Below are 20,394 nucleotides of genomic sequence, written 5' to 3'. Positions count from 1 at the left end.
CTATTATTCAAAAACATAAAATGAAGGCGCCTGTGTCTGCCGTGTAGTTTCCTTGTTGTGTTGCTTTAATGTCAATTCCCCTCCCCTTTCTCCCCTCGGAGGAGTCAGCCCGTCCTAGTCAGTCTACCCATTCTGAGCCCGGCGATGGGTAGATGTATTTCTTGATCAGTGACCATACGATTCGCGATTCATACGAAATATTCAATTAAGAAACGTAATCGAAGAAAGCTAAATTACTTTGATTGCTTCGGATGGAATCCACCCATCAGGTTCCGGGTGAAAGATAGAGGTCGTCTATCGGAGTTATCCTCTCCTTTGCTAATCATCAGGGAGAAGCGACGGTGCTGAAAAAGACACAAAAATCAAGACACAAGAAAATCTATGTGGCGTACACAAGCCGCAAAATTAAGCCTTAGGATCATCGTAATGATAGAAGTCAACTAATGTGCAGATATTTGAAAATCCCATATCCTCGTTTCTCTTTTGCTAGGCTACTTCCTCCTGCCATATCGCCCCCCAAGATTCCTGTAAGATATCCATTACACAAGCGGTCATCATATGGCAAAGATGTATGGGCCATTGTTAGAATGTCGGAAAAGTGGTCCATTTGTAAATGGTTGATAGGCCTACTAGAGGTTATTAAACACGTTGTTGGCCCACAAATAATTTAAGCTGTATGCTATCATTACATTGTTTTTTTTTCTACCGTATGTTAGACATGGAAATGCATTTAACTTATATTCTATTAATTTATATATAGCCTAGCTATATTTAGCTTAGCCCGTTGCGAAACTGAGGTAGACGAGGCTTCGACAAGAAGTTTTGTCACATAGCAGGGCAATTCATTAGGTGTTATGATAGACTATCATAATGTGTCTCTGTCCCTACATTCCTTACCCCTGTAACAGTAACCCTTTTAGTACAATTAACTGGTATTGCTTGTATCATGTATTTACCACCGGATGTCTGTATACACACTATGTCCAGCGACCAAATGCTGGCTGTGTACAACATAGACATCATACAGGTAGACGCCGCCTCCAATGCTTCAGCCCGTTGCCTCGGCGAAACGCGTCGCCGCCATATTGTTTCGGGAGCTCTCTGACGCCAGAGGTCTGTCAGACGTGTCGTACAAGACCGTGGTAAAGTTGGTTGGAAGTTGGATATTCAACAGACATTCGGACACCCGTATGTTTAGGGACCATCAACAAATTACACATTTAAAATGTCAAAAGTCAATAGCTTTTCAACAACATGAACTAAAAACATAAAAATGATGTTGAACTGTTCAGAATGTATGCATACACATTGCACAGCCTTTAGTTTTTTAATTTTCACTTCACACTATTTTCAGTGAATTTATGAAAGTCTGAAACTTCAATTGCTTTTTGGTCATGTGACTTATCATCCTCAAATTAGTTTCAGAGTGTTCATTGACTATGTATGTCATGTTGCACAGCCTTTAGTTTTTTCATTTTCACTTCACACTATTTTCAGTGAATTTATGAAAGTCTGAAACTTCAATAGCTTTTTGGTCATGTGACTTATCATCCTCAAATTAGTTTCAGAGTGTTCATTGACTATGAATACATGTTGCACAGCCTTTAGTTTTTTCATTTTCACTTCACACTATTTTCAGTGAATTTATGAAAGTCTGAAACTTCAATAGATTTTTGGTCATGTGACTTATCATCCTCAAACTAGTTTCAGAGTGTTCATTGACTATGTATACATGTTGCACAGCCTTTAGTTTTTTCATTTTCACTTCACACTATTTTCAGTAAATTTATGAAAGTTTGAAACTTCAATAGCTTTTTGGTCATGTAACCTATCATCCTCAAATTAGTTTCAGAGTGTTCATTGACTATGTATACATGTTGCACAGCCTTTCGTTTTTTCATTTTCACCTCACACTATTTTCAGTGAATTTTTGATAATTTGAAACTTCAATAGCTTTTTGGTCATGTGACTAATCATCCTCAAACTAGTTTCAGAGTGTTCATTGACTATGTATACATGTTGCACAGCCTTTAGTTTTTTCATTTTCACCTCACACTATTTTCAGTGAATTTTTGAACATTTGAAACTTCAATAGCTTTTTGGTCATGTGACCTATCATCATCAAATCTATTTCTTTCACCTCACACTATTTTCAGTGAATTTACGAAAGTTTGAAACTTCAACAGCTTTTTGGTCATGTAACCTATCATCATCAAATTTATTTCAGAGTGTTCACTGACTATGCATACATGTTGCACAGCCTTTAGTTTTTTTTCATTTTCACCTCAAACTATTTTCAGTGAATTGTTTACTATTTCAAACTTCAATAGCTTTTTGGTCATGTGACTTATCATCCTCAAACTAGTTTCAGAGTGTTCATTGATTATGTATACATGTTGCACAGCCTTTAGTTTTTTCATTTTCACCTCACACTATTTTCAGTGAATTTTTGAACATTTGAAACTTCAATAGCTTTTTGGTCATGTAACCTATCATCCTCAAATCCATTTCAGAGTGTTCAGTGACTATGTATAAATGTTGCACAATCTTTAGTTTTTTCATTTTCAGTGAATTTTTGAACATTTCAAACTTCAATAGCTTTTTGGTCATGTGACTAATCATCCTCAAACTATTTTCAGAGTGTTCATTGACTATGTATAAATGACTATGTTCACCTCACACTATTTTCAGTGAATTTTTGAACATTTGAAACTTCAATAGCTATTTGGTCATGTAACCTATCATCCTCAAATCCATTTCAGAGTGTTCAGTGACTATGTATAAATGTTGCACAGCCTTTAGTTTTTTCATTTTCACTTCACACTATTTTATTGAATTTTTGAAAATTTTAAACTTCACTAGCTTTTTGGTCATGTGACCTGTTTATTTCAAAGGCCTGTTTAACTGCTAACAAAGTAAATTTGCACATGTCTATTTAGAGGCTGAGACTTTCTCTCATCCAATCACAATTTGCGTTAATGACAGTGACATATCCAAACCCTTCGACTCCTAGGAAGTGGAGTAAGGGGTAAAACCCAAAGGCCAACTGTAAAGTCAAATAGGCCTGAACTGGGAATTTGTCTGGCTGGTAATTTTTCTGGCTGATGCCCCATTTGGGCCGGTGTAAAATAAAAACTTGATAAGAAGAATAACAATTTGCACATTGACCGGCCCATGAACCAGGGACGGCATTGGTTCTTTCTATATGCTGGCACTGGGATAGCCTAATCATTTCTATTACAAGTCCCCACCCCTCCCCTTATTAATATGTTTCTTGTGAGTCAAATGCCATGGCCCAGAGACATACATCTGTGGACCTCGAGCACATGCTATGACGACAACGATGATGATAATAAACCAAACAAATTAACGTTGAAAAAGGACGTACGAGGACGGCTTTGGACACAGTCACTGTAATCAACAGAGTTGCAAAGAAGCATAAGCTACTAAAGAAACTACTTTTATTGTAAGGGGAGATAAAATTGTTGGTATTAAGACACAATTATTAAATATTGTATCTCTGTACACTGGAGATAATGTGATAATGTGACACATTCCCCATACTTTGTATACTTAAAAAGTTTACTATTTATTTATTGCATAATTTCAAATTATACTTTGACTTTCAGTAAAGCATTTTCTTTGATAACTACTTGTACTACTACTTGAGTATGGAGATTGTGAAATATCAGCACTAGTTCTCCTCTTAAATAGCCCGTTCAGCAATTTATACCTGTCATTTATTTACAGTTTGAGGATGATTAGTCACATGACCAAAAAGCTATTGAAGTTTCAAATGTTCAAAAATTCACTGAAAATAGTGTGAAGTGAAAATGAAAAAAACTAAAGGCTGTGCAACATGTATACATAGTCAATGAACACTCTGAAACTAGTTTGAGGATGATTAGTCACATGACCAAAAAGCTATTGAAGTTTCAAATTTTCAAAAATTCACTGAAAATAGTGTGAGGTGAAAATGAAAAAACTAAAGGCTGTGTAACATGTACACATAGTCAATGAACACTCTGAAACTAATTTGAGGATGATAGGTTACATGACCAAAAAGCTATTGAAGTTTCAAACTTTCAAAAATTCACTGAAAATAGTGTGAAGTGAAAATGAGGCCGTGCAACATGTATACATACTCAGTGAACACTCTGGAACTAGTTTGAGGATGATTAGTCACATGACCAAAAAGTTATTGAAGTTTCAAATTTTAAAAAAATCACTGAAAATAGTGTGAGGTGAAAATGAAAAAACTAAAGGCTGTGCAACATGTATACATAGTCAATGAACACTCTGAAACTAATTTGAGGATGATAGGTTACATGACCAAAAATCTATTGAAGTTTCAAACTTTCAAAAATTCACTGAAAATAGTGTGAAGTGAAAATGAAAAAAACTAAAGGCTGTGCAACATGTATACATAGTCAATGAACACTCTGAAACTAGTTTGAGGATGATTAGTCACATGACCAAAAAGCTATTGAAGTTTCAAATTTTCAAAAATTCACTGAAAATAGTGTGAAGTGAAAATGAAAAAACTAAAGGCTGTGCAACATGTATACATAGTCAATGAACACTCTGAAACTAGTTTGAGGATGATTAGTCACATGACCAAAAAGCTATTGAAGTTTCAAATTTTCAAAAATGCATTGAAAATAGTGTGAGGTGAAAATGAAAAAAATAAAGGCTGTGCAACATGTATACATAGTCAGTGAACACTATGAATCTAATTTGAGGATGATAGGTTACATGACCAAAAAGCCATTGAATTTTCAAACTTTCATTAATTCACGGAAAATAGTGTGAAGTGAAAATGAAAAAACTAAAGGCTGTGCAACATGTATACATAGTCAATGAACACTCTGAAACTAGTTTGAGGATGATTAGTCACATGACCAAAAAGCTATTGAAGTTTGAAATGTTCAAAAATTCACTGAAAATAGTGTGAGGTGAAAATGAAAAACTAAAGGCTGTGCAACATGTATGCATAGTCAGTGAACACTCTGAAATAGATTTGAGGACGATAAGTCACATAACCAAAAAGCTATTGAAGTTTCAAATGTTCAAAAATTCACTGAAAATAGTGTGAGGTGAAAATGAAAAAAATAAAGGCTGTGCAACATGTATACATAGTCAATGAACACTCTGAAATAGATTTGAGGATGATAAGTCACATGACCGAAAAGCTATTGAAGTTTCAGGCTTTCATAAATTTACTGAAAATAGTGTGAAGTGAAAATGAAAAAACTAAAGGCTGTGCAACATGTATGCATAGTCAGTGAACACTCTGAAATAGATTTGAGGATGATAAGTCACACGACCAAAAAGCTATTGAAGTTTCAGACTTTCATAAATTCACTTAAATAGTGTGAAGTGAAAAGGAAAAAACTAAAGGCTGTGCAACATGTATACATAGTCAATGAACAGCCTGAAACTAATTTGAGGATGATAAGTCACATGACCAAAAAGCTATTGAAGTTTCAGACTTTCATAAATTTACTGAAAATAGTGTGAAGTGAAAATGAAAAAACTGAAGGCTGTGCAATGTGTATGCATACATTTTGAACAGTTCAACATAATTTTTATGTTTTTAGTTCATGTTGTTGAAAAGCTATTGACTTTTGAAATTTTAAATGTGTAATTTGTTGATGATCCCTAAACATACGGGTGTCCGAATGTCTGTTGAATATCCAACTTCCAACCAACTTTACCACGGTTCAAAAAAGCGCAAGTTGCCAAGAGCTGCGGTTTATCTGGATAAAAATCACGATAACCTTTTACATTTTGCAACCAATTTCATGGAGTATTCAAGGGTTTATGCTCTACGTGAAGTGTGTGAAAAAGATTTGCCTCTACATTACTTTGAATCTCGCTAGTTAAATCGCCAGTCATACATGTGCATGGCTCTAGGATAAACGCACAGCTCGTGCACTTTGAAAATACTGAGAAGATCTATAAACTATCGAAATATTGCTTCTTTAGTTGTTATTTGTATAGCAGTAAAAATATACACATCTCAATAATATACATACACATCTCAATAGTTGAACTGTAATATAAATAACATAGCATGTATATAATACAATATAATATAATGACTCAGTATAATGTGCAATGGAATATATATGATATATATAATATGGGGAACAATATAATATAATATATTTTAAGTATAGGTATATATTCATATTCCACAAAATCAGGCTGCACCACATTGCAAAACTGAGCACGCTGCAATTACAGACTGGCAACAGTCGAAAAAAGCTCAGCAAGACGATACTTTTTAAAGGGTTCTAGCCTAGATTCAATTATCAATTGTATCATATATTGTGTGAAATTATATATTGTGTCAATTGCACTGCATAGATCTGAAAATGTTATGAGCATGATTGTATATTATGTAAAATTGTACAAATGTACAAATACAGCCGCGGAAAAAATTAAGAGACCACTTCAAAATTATCAGTTTCTCTGGTTTTACTATTTATTGGTATGTGTTAAAGTAAAATGTACATTTTAGTTTTATTCTATAACCTACTGGCAACATTCCTACCAAATTTCAAATAAAAATATTGTCATTTAGATAATTTATTTGCAGAAAAATGACAATTGGTCAAAATAGCAAAAAAGATGCAGTGTCTTCAGATTTGAATAATGCAAAGAAAACAAGCTCATATTCATTTTTAAACTACACAATACTAATGCTTTAACTTAGGAAGAGTTCAGAAATCAATATTTGGTGGAATAACCTTGATTTAAAATCACAACTTTCATGTGTCTTGGCATGCTCTCCACCAGTCTTTCACATTGCCGTTGGGTGACTTTATGCTACTCCTGGCGCAAGAATTCAAGCAGCTCAGCTTCTTTTCATGGCTTGTGACCATCCATCTTCCTCTTGATCACATTTCAGAGTTTTTTTTATGGGATTCAGGTCTCGAAATTGGGCTGGCCATGACAGGGTCCTGATCTGGTGATACTCCATCCACACCTTTACTGGCCTGGCTGTGTGGCATGGAGCATTGCCCTGCTGGAAAAAACACTTCTCAGAGTTGGGGAACATTGTCAGAGCAAAAGGAAGCAAGTTTTTCTTCCGGGACAACGTTGTACTTTGCCTGGCTGAGGTTTGTAAAAGACCATAAGGATTGAACCAAAGCCGACTGGAGGGTCTCCTAGTTCGTCTTCTCTGATGAGTCCAATTTCACAGTAGGTGCAAGACTCTGTGGCTTGTAGGCCTCTCCAGGTCTCCGTCTAACCATCAGACGACCATGTGTTGGGCAAAGCTGAAAATTGGACTCAATTTTGTGCCACCGTGCCACCAGTGTCAGAGGGAGACCAAAATAGAGGGAGTTACAATAATCTAGACAGGAGGTTATGAATGCATGGATGACTTTTTCCAGATCATTGTTATAACAGACTTAAGTTTGGAGATTATTCTTAGTTGATAAAAACTGGTCTTTACAACAGATGCGATTTGCTTGTCCAGGTTAAGGTGGGAGTCTAAAATAACACCCAGGTTACGTGCATGGGATTTCACATAGGAGGCCAGGGGACCAAGGTTGGCAGGGATGGAAGTTTTGGATTTTGAAGGCCCAAAGACAATAACTTCAGTTTTGTTATCATTTAACTGAAGGAAGTTGTTAGCCATCCTGATTTTAATTTCTTCCAAACAGTCTAAAAGAGGCTGCATGGAGTTGCCGGATTTAAGTGGGATGTATAGTTGGGAGTCATCTGCATAGAAATGGAATGAAATATTGAATTTCCTGATGATGTTACCTAGAGGGAGCATATACAGGCAGAAAAGTACTGGACCCAAAATGGATCCCTGGAGGACACCGTAAGACACAGGGGCATTGGATGAAGAGTACTGGCCTATGGATACAGAGAAAGATCTTTGGTGGAGGTAGGAGTGAAACCAGTTTAGAGCTGTACCCTTAATGCCAGCCCGCTGTTCAAGTCGCTGTAGCACTGTACCATGGTCTACACAGTGTCAAATGCAGCACTAAGATCCAAAAGGACCAGAATGGCATTATCACCTGAGTCAAGGGTGAGCAACAGGTCATTTGTCACCTTTAACAGGGCTTTGAAACCAGATTGAAATGGCTCTAGGATCTCTGTTGAGTTGAAGTATGGAAGCAGCTGTGTTAACACCACCTTCTCCAAAATCTTTGACAGAAATGGCAGTTTTGAGATAGGCCGGAAGTTATTGGGACATTTTGCATCCAGATTATGTTTCTTAAGCATAGGCTGGACAACTGCATGCTTGAAGCATGTAGGTACGGTGCCGGTGGCAAGGCAGGAGTTAAGAATAAATTGAACGGAGGGACCAATAGCATCAAAAGCATCTTTGATGATCTGGGATGGGATCGTGTGGGGCTGTTGATGGTTTCATGTGCTTTACAATGTCCCATAGATCAGTGCAGGACACTGCTTGGAATTTATCAAAAGTAGCTGTGGCAATGGGGAAATGGGGTGAAGTGTCAGATACAGCAGGAGCAATGTGTTCTGATGCGGTTAATCTTCTCAGTAAAAAACGTCAAGAACTCTTCACAGCTATTGGTAGATATTGGTCTCAGCAAAAAAAAGGCTATTTTTGTATACAACGGTGCCCTTACCTTTGTAATACCAGTGTCAAACCATCACACCACTTTGGACATCTGTTTTGGTTTGGGTTTCTTGTTTCTTTTCTATATTGGTCTCAGCAAAAAAAAAGGCTATTTTTGTATACAACGGTGCCCTTACCTTTGTAATACCAGTGTCAAACCATCACACCACTTTGGACATCTGTTTCGGTTTGGTTTGGGAACCTCTGGAGAGACTTGGGGGTTAACAATTGAGTTTATGGTGTTAAATAGGATTCTAGGGCGATTGGAATGCTTGTTTATGACATCAGAGAAATGCTTAGCCTTGGCTTTTTTAGCTGTAGCTTGGAAATTGGCCAGGGAATTTCTAAATATTTCTAGAGAGAGAAGGTGGTCTTTTTTCCACTTACTCTCAGCTCTTCGGCAAACCTGCCTTAGGTGGCGGGTGGGGCTATCAAGCCACTGTTGAGGTTTAAAATTAGGACGTCTGAATTTAAGATACGGCGCTATTCAAATAATATTGAATTGAATTGAAAAACTATCAGGCCACTAATGATGATATAATATGCTATAGGCCCATTCAACTGTGGTGAGTATCGGGAGTGATTGCAGTGTGCACGACGTAGGCCTATGAAATCCTCTAGCTACTGAGTGAAAGTTGAGGCCCTTGGTAAAATATTGCTCCAGTAAAACTAGAAGACCTCCATTTACATTTCCACTTGAGGTAAAGTACAAAACTGCTTGCCTTAAAATATACGTAAGTACCAAGAGTACTGTGATTTATTGCTGCTCTAATATTATTTTTGGAATTAGGAAGACATATTTCCTCTTCTTGCTTTATTTACTAATTTTAGTTGAGAGGGCTCTATTGTCACTATGGGCACAGAGATCTGTGAATAATTAGTAATTAAATGAGTCTACCACTGATTCAGTGTCAATTAACATCATCGTGAGCTGTGAAGAGGGTGGTGAACAATTTCCATTAGAGACTCAGACTTCTGAGTAACGGCAGAGGTGAAATTACAGGATTTATTTTAAACTCTCTATAGTTACACGTTCAAACTTGATGTTTGTTGACTTAAAGTGTGTTTGCGTGTGTTTATTATAATTATGGTACAAATAGGCCTACTGTATGGTAAAAAAAATAAATACAAAATCAGCTAAATCGCTTTCAAATTCTAAAATAGTAGGCTCCACTTTACTCCTCTATAAGCCATCAAATCTACCACCGTTTTTGTATAACAGAAAGTGTGCTGCTTTGCTGCTTACCAATTAGCTACGTATCTAAGCGGCTTTGCACACGATATCATCGTGGCAATGACGAATTGTTTTAACAGCATAGCTACACAATGATATATTTTTTGAGCTGCAAGGGAGAATTTTTGAGAATTGAGGGAAGAAATCGTAAATGCTATAGCCAATTAAATCGCGGATATTTGTTTGCTCAGAGCAAAATCTTTAAAGGCACCCAGTGCAACTTTCGAGGCTTAAAAATAAACATTCAATTTCTTTTTTACACGTAGTGTTTCAATAACTCCATACGATTACATATCGACATTCAAGGAGCAAAGATGAGACGTCGTTGTGTGGTGAGAACTGATAGAAAATCGACAACAATCGCAGCCATTTTCTTTATTTTTTGTAACCTACAATAAATACAGCAGGATTCCAGTCAATGGAAAATGGCCTCTCCCCACCGGCGATTGTTGTTGTTTACGATTTTCTATCAGTTCTCACCACACAACGACGTCTCATCTTTGCTCCTTGAATGACGATATGTAATGGTATGGAGTTATTGAAACTTACTACGTGTAAAAAAGACTAGAAATTGAATGTTTATTTTTCATTGAATGTTTACATAAAGTTGCACTGGGTGCCTTTAACAGAACACTCAGATAATCTACACTTTTAATCTTTGGCGTTTGGGTGACAGTTTCGGAGGTTGTTAAAGGACCACACGAGGGCGCTTAAAGCCTATGCTGACATTTCAACCTTTGAACTTTATTTAGTTCGGGCTAGGTTTGTTTCTGAGCAATAACTGGAAAGGGGGCGTGTGTTACCGCACCTGTCTGAAAAGCACAGGTATAAAATCTACGAACAGGTGTGCGCACCCTGACAACTTTCGTACGACAGACAGCCCAGATGACTAATATTGGCAAGATTTTAAAAGTTGTATACTTGAATTCGGTCGTCATGGGCTTCTAGGATAAATACATTAGGCTAGTGTTGGTATTTCTACACAGTGTTCTTTGTTAAACCGTGCAATTTCAGAAAATCACGCATTTACGTCTTGTAGGCCTACCTGGGATATTATTTTACACTCAAGCTGTAACCTGTTTCAATTTGGTCTTATGGCGACTTCGAAACGACTTGGGCGACAGAAGATGCAACTGCCAACCTCTTACTATGAAGGCTATCTTGAGATTAAGTTTCTGAAAGAGCAGGTAAGATTATGTAGTTATGTAGCTACTCAACTGTCAATTACTAACATTGAGTTGACCCAGTTTAGCTTTACCTGTGTGCGGTAGGCCTGTATGAACAACAAACCCTTTGTATACCTCAAATAGCCTAGTTAGGTCAATGAAATTTGCATGGTCATTTGAGTGAGCAGTTGTGATTTAGGTTACTTTTGAGTGTGCAGTCGTGGCATTGTATGCTTGTATAACAGTCTCGTATCTCATTAACATCCACACGCTGTTTCATACTAGTTTCACCTAGTTTTGTGTAACAAACACTCACAAACTCACAAAACATTTCATCCTTGAAAACTGATAATAGCAGAGCTATAGCATATATCACAGAAATAGCGCAGATATTACACGCATCGCTGTCTAATATTATGGGTTATAAAGTTTTGGTGAGGACCTCAGATTCTAACTCTACCTTTAAGAGTTGTTAGGTAATCTAAACACGTTGACTATTGTTATTTAATAGGCTATATGAATAAATACTATGTAATATAGTGTAGCCTTCATAATTGACTCTAGACCTCAATTTGCTATATCGTTGCATTGTTTAGTTTGACCTGTGCCAGTATGCTTTTTTGTATGTAAGATTGTGAACGACATGTGGATTTCTGTTTACCCTGACACTGCAATCGGAGCACATCGCAATATTAACTTGGACACTCCAAAGAGGCATACATTTGAGCTTCCATGCATTTGTCATGATATCTGAATCCTTTATCAGAATTCATCTTTTAAAAGATGTCATGTACAGATTCCTCTGTTGTTTTTTGTATTTTGGTCATTTAAAAGGGGTATTTTTCAAACCAGACCAGGTCAGACCAGTCTTTATTAACAATGTTAACTGAGTGTAATTTTTGCCTGATCTTGACATACCCTCAGTGTTTATTTTTAGAAAGAATGTTTGGCATGGCTGTTCATCACTTCAAATTTTCCTAAGGATCTCTTTTCGTCATGGCAATGTGTCGCCGGCACGTTCAAAAGTATTTCACAATAATGATTAACCTCGTCATCAGCCCAAGCCCAAAGTGTACATTCCAAAGATTATATCAGCTCTCCATATTTGGAAGCAAATCTTTAATTCAAGCACATTTGGGGTTACCTACTGTTTGAGGTTCCCAACTGTGATACAAGCACCTAAAATATTTGTCGTTTTTGTATGTAACCATGAAATGTGCAGGTGTGTCAGCGTATCAGCAGTAATGCTAGGAAGATGTTGGCAGCCACTACGGGCTAATAGTTAACTTAAGCATTGACCTCAGTGCTCAAGAGCTTTATCTTGATTGGAGAGAAACCATTACCTGCCCGGTTTCCCGCAACTGGGGAATACAGTGGACTTTGCCTTCCGTGAGAGTTGGGTGGTACCATCGTAACAATGTGATAACAGGTTGGGTGGCCTGGCTGCACACGGCACTGCAGAGATTAGAGAGTTCAGTTTAGTTCTAAATAAAGTTCACTGCAAATGTTTTTATGACTGTTCTGTGAACTCACCTGAGATGGGACTTGAACAAGTCCAATGTGGTTAAAGTTTTTTATGTACTGTCATGTACAGTTTTTTTCTGGTATAACCACACAGATACCAACTCCATTAGATTGTCTTAAAAAAAAGAATCAGTTGCACAGATAGATCTGCTGAATACCTGGAATGTTGATTTACCTGTTGTATTTGATGATTGTTCACAGACCAGAGTTCAGTGGTCACTTCAACTCACGGTCGGTCGCAGCTCTGCAAATTTCCACCTTCTTTTGTGTCAGTCATTCTACTACACATTCCTCAAACCTGTTAATCGACTCATCGCAACACACAACCTGAATATGCATCGTTGGCTTTGTATCTGTCAACATGAATGCAGTTCTGATTGAAGGAGAAAGGCAAAGGCTAAAATGTGTTGTTTTACATTGGAGTACTCCATTATGCCAAACCAGTATTTCCATTTCTCTCTCTCTCTCTCTCTCTCTCTTCCTGTGTGTGTGTGTGTGTGTGTGTGTGTGTGTGTGTGTGTGTGTGTGTGTGTGTGTGTGTGTGTGTGTGTGTGTGTGTGTGTGTGTGTGTGTGTGTGTGTGTGTGTGTGTGTGTGTGTGTGTGTGTGTGTGTGTGTGTGTGTGTGTGTGTGTGTGTGTGTGTGTAGGCATCACGGCGCCTGTGGACATCCCTCTGTGGGGATGCACTGTTCTTCTTCAACAACAGCAAAGACAACCAGGTGAGTTTCATGTCAGGGACCGCACCTGTCTAAGGTATAAAATCGACAACTTTTGTACGACAGAAAGCCCAGATGACTAATAATCAGCCTAGAACAACAATTCATTCTCATTGCAAACCCTGCTGAAGGCATGGATTCATCACTGGAGTTTTAGTGATTATGTTCTCTATCAGTCTGTGGAGAAGGCATGGATTCATCACTGTAGTGTTAATGTTAATATTTCTGGTCTCTATGAGTATGTGGAGAAGGCATTGATTCAACACTGTAGTGTAAATGTAGAGTGTGTTACAAATAAAATGAATAATAATAATAATAATAATTATTATTATTATTATTAATAATAATGTTTCTGATCTCTATCAGTACGTGGAGAAGCTGGACCTCGGCGGCTTCATCTCCATCTCTGACTACTCCAGTCCGGACCGGAACCTGAACACCGCTGGGCTTCTCATCCACACCAAGGATGATGATATCCGACTAATGGTGAGTCTAAACCCTTGATGTAAGACCAGCGATGCGTTGGCCATTGGACACACTGGGACAAATCTGAACCCATCATGTAAGAGCAGCAATGCGATGGCCATTGTACAAAATAGGACAAATCTGAACCCTTCATGTAAGACCAGCGATGCGCTGGCCATAAGACACACTGGCACAAATCTGAACCCATCATGTAAGAGCAGCGATGCGTTGGCCATTAGACAAACTGGGACAAATTCGTCGGGCTACTGCATCTGTGGGCTGGTAGACCATTACAACCGAAACCAAAAAAAAATCCATTTTCATTTTTTACCGACCCTCAAGACTTACATCTGCCCCGACTATCGATGTCTCAAAATAATCTATCCACTGTGAACTCAGTGCAGAAAATCAAATCTTGTGTGTATTTTGTTCTTTTCTCCTTCAGGCACCTAGTCTGGAGACACGAGAGCTGTGGAAAGGCTTCATCCTCTCAGTGAAGGAGGTTAGTGGACACTGACAGCCTGCTACTGAAACACAACAAGCACATTAACCGCAAATATCCATTCTAGTTTAATTAGAAACAACTTGTTCCCCCAGATTCCTTAGGCGTCTGCATTTCTTCTCACACGACTACTGCCTAATTAATGAGTAGCCATAGAGGAATCACATGCAGCCTTTCCCCCAGTTTAACACAAGTTATTTTATGTAATTCCGTTATCACCTTTGATGAGGTTTGATCACCTATGCATTGATCACATGCAGATATGAGGCGTTAAGTCAACCTCTTCTGTGCCCTCTCGATACTTGACTCCTCTCCTCTACCTCTAATCATTAGGTTTAACACGATTAGATTAACTGGCATCGCTGTTACGAGAACATCATTGATTTATAGCAGTCTGCTATAATGTAGTATTAAGGCCATAAATAATAATAATACACTTTCAAGATACTCAAGGTATCAACAATACAGTTAATTCAAATTTTTCAAATGCAAAAAGCAGAGCAGCAGCAGAACAACAACTTCAGCATACAGGAACATTAAAAGTTATACGCCTCCCTAAACAGGTGGGTTTTGATGCTAGATTTAAAAAGAGTGATTGAATTTGGGTCAATGTTCCTGAAGTCAGGGGGGAGGGAGCTCCAGAGGTGAGGGGCAGAGCGGCTGAAGGCTCTAGATCCCATGGTGGACAGACGTACCTGATGAATTTCCCCAATCTCCCCACTGACAGCTCTCAGTGCCCACGTCTCTGACCCTGCTCCCAGGCCAGGTGCTCATGATGAGGGAAGTGGTGGAGAGGGAGATGGACCGACGAAGCTCTCTCCCTTCCTCCGCTCCCACACCCACACCTACACCCACAACCAAGTGTATAGTTGAAGGCTCTTCTCCTCTCTACCTCTCCGTGGTTTCAGAAATGCCAGCGTAAGTAGTGTTGGTCAATACATGCACTGTTTGAAGCATTGTGTTAGTTAGCGTATGTATTAATTATTACTGTGCTGAAATGAATGAGATGATACCCAGTCAGTAGCATGAAGTGTTGTGTGTTTATTTCCATCAGCTGTTATGAGGCGGTGACCAGAACAGAAGCAGAGATGCTTCTGGAAAGACACCCAGATAAAGGCAACCTGCTGCTGAGGCCAGGCAGAGACGGATCCTCTTTTGCCATCACCACACGCCAAAACCTCAATGGGTACACACACATGAACGCACAGTCACTCACACATACATACACTCTCTCTCTCTCTCTCTCTCTCTCTCTCTCGCTCTCTGTCTCTCTCCAAATATAAATATATACAGTACTGTGCAAAAGTTTTAGGCAGGTGTGAATGCTTTCAAAAATGGAAGTGTTAACAGTTTATTTTCATCAATTCTTCATAAATTAACAAAATGCAGTGAAGGAACAGAAGAAAATTCTAAATTAAATCAATATTTGGTGTGACCACCCTTTGCCTTCAAAATAGCATCAATTCTTCCAGATACACTTGCGCACAGTTTTTGAAGGAACTCGGCTGGTAAATTGTTCCAAACATCTTGGAGAACTAACCACAGATCTTCTGTGGATGTAGGCTTCCTAAAATTCTTCTGTCTCTTCATGTAAACCCAGACAGACTCGATGATGTAGAGATCAGGGCTCTGTGGGGGTCATACCATCACTTGAAGGACTTTCTGTTCTTCTTTAAGCTGAAGATAGTTGTTAATGACATTGGCTGTATGTTTGGGGTTATGTTCCTGCTGCAGAATACATTTGGTGCTAATCATACGCCTCCCTGATGGTATTGCATGATGGATTAGTATCTGCCTGTATTTCTCAGCATTGAGGACACCATTCATCCTGACCAAATCTCCAACTCCACTTGCAGAAATGCAGCCCCAAACTGGAAAGGAACCTCCACCATGCTTCACTGTTGCCTGCAGACTCTCATTATTGTACCTCTCTCCAGCCCTTCGGCGAACAAACTGCCTTCTTCGACAGCCAAATATTTCTAATTTTGACTCATCAGTCCAGAGCACCTTCTGCCATGTTTCTGCACCCCAGTTTCTATGTTTTCGTGCTTAGTTCAGTCACTTGGCCTTGTTTCCTTGTCGGGGTAGAGCTTTTTGGCTGCAACTCTTCCATGAAGACCACTTCTGGCCAGACTTCCCCGGACAGTAAATGTCTGTACCTGGGTACCACTGGTTTCTGCCAGTTCTGAGCTGATGCCACTGCTTGAAATCTTCCGATTTCGAAGGTAAGTAAGCTTGATGTGTTTTTCATCAGCTTCATTAAGTTTCCTTGGCTGACCACTGCGTCTACGATCCTCAACGTCTTCTTCAAAAGAGCTTGAACTGCACATTTTGAAACCCCTGTCTGCTTTGAAATATTTGTCTGGGAGAGACCCTGCTGATGCAGTATAACTACGTTGTGTCTTGTTGCTGTACTCAGTCTTACCATGTAAATGGAAATAAACATTTATTGTTTACATTTTTCAAAGCATTCTTAGTTCATAGCATTTTTTCACACCTGCCTAAAACTTATATATACTGTATATATATATATATATATTTATATATACTGTATATAGGGAGAGAGAGTGAATATATATATATATATATATATATATATATACATACATACTGTATATACTCTACAATTCTTCAGCGGTTAGTTTCAGTCTTTCAAATGATTAACATCTTTCTTTCTGCTACATCATGGAGGGGCTAGTATCCCCGCAGCAGACACAGTCATTGGTGACGTAGGATAAACACAAGATCTACTGTCATGTATCTTCATGGAGAGAGGAAAACGGATATACTCCTAAGTATCATTGAGGCTCTATTGAGAAAAATCACTTTTGTTTTATGTCCTCCAGGAGCCCTGTGTTCAGGCACTATCGTGTTACCCGGAAGCATGACAGCGGGTTCTACATCGATGTGGAAAAACCAGTAAGTAGATCCATAACAGACTCCTGAATTGTCTGGCCTGAATGGCTGCGGTACAGAAAGAAAGTACCCCTATGAGTGTTTGCGTTCATTATCAAACCCCTTCTTCCACTGAACCCAACAAGGAAGTAGAGAGCAGTTCTGACATTGTAAATGACCTTTGTTTCCCATTCCCAAATCACTGAGGTGTGGCTTATTAATGTGCTCCCTCTGTTCTCCAGAGACAAGTCGACTCCAGACAGAATAAATACTCTCATTCAAAATGCTATATTTTACGAAACGATCCTCCTGTACAGTTATTACAGATTGCGTTTTCTCCAGTCATGTTGGATAACCAGACAATAAGCAGCAAACTCTAATTTCGAACCTTTGAACTCTGTCCAGAGGTTTTTGCTTGTTTTCTGAAGTAAACAATGTTCTAGTGATTATTAATATTATAATGTGTTTATTATTTTGCCCGTAGATGATGTGTTTGAGTTGAAAGGAGGTTATTATGCTAATCTGTTATTAATCTTCACAGATTTACTGCGCAACCTTGCAGGGCATTGTGGACTGTCTGGTGGAGAAGACAGCTGGGACTTTGCAGCCCTTTCTACTGGATGAGCCGTATGAAGAGAGTATCAGTAAGAGATTCATGATTACACGCAGAAATATAAACACGTCATCATAGACCGCAGTAACCGTAAATGGCCACAAGCCGTTTCCTCAGAGGTGTACTTCCTAGAGATACTCCACAGAGTTCTACTAGTTCCTCTCTCTCTCTCTCTCGCTCTCTCTGTTTGTGTTTAAGGAACTACAGGTAGTTTTTGTTGTGACTGAAACTAAAATTCGTCTGGATGATTTTTAAGCTTCCAGACAACAATGATGTATGAGTTCTATGCATGTTACTTGCTTTTTTAAGACCACTGGTCTGTTTCGGGCCTTAATTATTTGTATTGTTCTTACAAATACACGGTTTGTTTTCCTTGTTTCTTTCTCCATCATTTTACTTTTTTATATTTTCACCTGATTTTTTTGTCTCTCCGTTAAATTAAAGTTGAAAGAGTCTGTCTTTTGATCCAAGTTCAGGTTTGCAGATATTCAGGAACTCAACTCGGGAAAGTGTCCAACAGTAGAAATACGTTTATTCCAGCGTTACAGGACAATCCGAACGCATGTTGCACGAACGGTTCTTTTAACATACTAACATGAGTTCACTTGTTTTATACAGTAAGTTACAGGTAGTGGGTGTGTCTAGAGGTAGGGTCTATCTGACTGGATGATTGCTAATTAGGACTTTGACCTTGATTTAATCACACTGAATGAATACCTTGATTAAATCCCATTGATTACAAAAGGGTCAGGAGGCCAGCTTGATCACGTTAAATAGACTGATATCTAACAGAGTGTAAGTTTTGCGTTTCTCTGTGCCTCAGCGTTTTTTCAGGCCAACCAGGAGAATGGAGAGTGGAATCAGCGTTCAGTTTCTCCTCTACCTAAACCACCCCCCAGATCAGGTAGGCCTATCTGACGCTCTGCCTCCCTGTTGTGCCCAATCGTCCTCTGACACATAGGAACTACACACACACACACACATTTTTATGTGTGGCAACTGTGGTATAAGCAGGATTACGGTCTTCGAGGTGTCCTTTAAATATCAGACTTGCCGGAGGAAACTCTTTGCCTCTGTTCGCCTCATCCAAATACTTTGAATATCCAGGCACCTCAGCGGCCGCTCTCCTGTACTTAACACAGACACTTACAGTATCCACATGAATGCTCTCACTCAGATATAAGCTGTTACTGCAACTTTCGCTCTGTCTCACGCACACACGCGCATAGTTTTGTCTTATCAACAGACCAGCCACCAGGTGAAGGTCGTGTGATGATAGTGATTTATGTTTCCTTATTGCCGTTTTACTACAGAGCGTAAGCAAAGCCTTGTGTGTGAGGATGAGCTGGAGGAGAACACCTACCTCAACATAGGTGAGTCATCACATCTAACCATACTACAGGCCATCACACTCACGTGTATCTCTGCACGTTTAACCCCTACGCCTCATTACAGTAGCAGTCTACTGACATATTTAGTAGTACTTGTATTTTATATAGTAGTCCCTGACATGTCTGATGTCTGTCTTAATTTTTAGATAACGAAGATGAGAAGAATGAGGAAGCGCCGGTACCACCGCAACCTCTGCCACGGCGACCTTTGCCACGACAACAAGGTAAAAAAACACGGATTGTTTGCTTGGCCTCGACTGGGCTGTTTAAACAGTCCTACACACACAGGCATGTGTGAAGTAGCCTATTCTCTGAGAAGCCATTACATGCAGGGGATTCATTTTAGTCAGGTCTGACTTAAACAAATTAAAAATTATAAATTGAATTAAAAATGGTAAAATCAGACCAAACATATTGGCTCCCTATGCTATGTTAGATTTGTTTGTGCCAAATGTATGTTATGCTTCTAAAATGTGTATTTGTTCTGTTTAATGAACTTCTTCATTCTATTGTGTTGATGTGTGGTTACTGAATGCGTCCTCATCTTCTTTTAGCTGCCAGTGGCCTATTACCACATCAAAGTTCTCTGCCTGATTTGACTGGCAACCGAGGTGAGCCCTTTCTCTCTCTCTCAGTTAGATCTCTTTTGCTTTGACACGGACCGTGTGTACCCTTAAAAACTCTACTGACCTCTCATGGGACCTGTATAGTGCTAAACGATTCTGAAGTTTTCATGTTGGGGCCTAAAAATAACTAAGTGCTGAGATGACTCAAAAACTGACTTTCTCATGCAGGGCCAGGAAAAAAGGCCCTGAAACCCCCTAAACCCGTCCCTTCATCCAGGGGAGTCCATCGTGCAGACGCACCCCTTAACAAGCTGCACAACTTAGCACTCACCTCAGGTAGGTTACATTATGTGTCTCATTCTATGAGATTTTAGAAAGTTGTAAACAGGATAGAGTATTGCATTAAGGAGTACAGATGGATACTATTTTAATATTTTGGTTTGCTTGATTGTTCATCAATTTGAATAATGGTCGTATTATAATAATATAAGTATATATCATGTGTTATATGTTTCTCATGTGGATATCAATGTATAAGTAACCATACATAAAAAGTAACACGATAAACCTGTAACATCTGCAGCAGAAGATTTAGCAACACACAAATCCAACATCTAATAATCAGACTTGAAGATTTGAAGCATGTTTGATTTGTTTCCATCTGTTTATGTAGAGCTTCAACAGAAGCTAGTGCAGAGGCGTGCTAAAGAGTAA

The 20,394-nt window shown here is 38.8% G+C and overlaps 1 protein-coding gene across 1 annotated transcript; it reads left to right on the top strand.

Annotated features, from left to right (window-relative positions):
• Positions 1–10,936: 10,936 nt before the first annotated feature.
• Positions 10,937–20,394, top strand: stap2b (signal transducing adaptor family member 2b; the record flags this gene model as incomplete). Its single annotated transcript, XM_080859519.1, has 14 exons — positions 10,937–11,029; positions 13,180–13,251; positions 13,615–13,734; positions 14,159–14,215; positions 14,943–15,133; positions 15,270–15,401; positions 17,065–17,134; positions 17,652–17,754; positions 18,532–18,627; positions 19,037–19,096; positions 19,261–19,338; positions 19,669–19,725; positions 19,909–20,016; positions 20,354–20,394. The coding sequence occupies 14 exons, from the start codon at positions 10,937–10,939 to the stop codon at positions 20,392–20,394; spliced, it is 1,278 nt and encodes a 425-aa protein (XP_080715645.1).

The sequence above is a fragment of the Sprattus sprattus genome (assembly GCF_963457725.1).
Source record: "Sprattus sprattus genome assembly, chromosome: 2".
Classification (NCBI taxonomy): domain Eukaryota; kingdom Metazoa; phylum Chordata; class Actinopteri; order Clupeiformes; family Clupeidae; genus Sprattus; species Sprattus sprattus.
The sequence above is the reverse complement of the archived record's forward strand: the minus strand, read 5'-3'. Positions and strand labels throughout refer to the sequence as shown.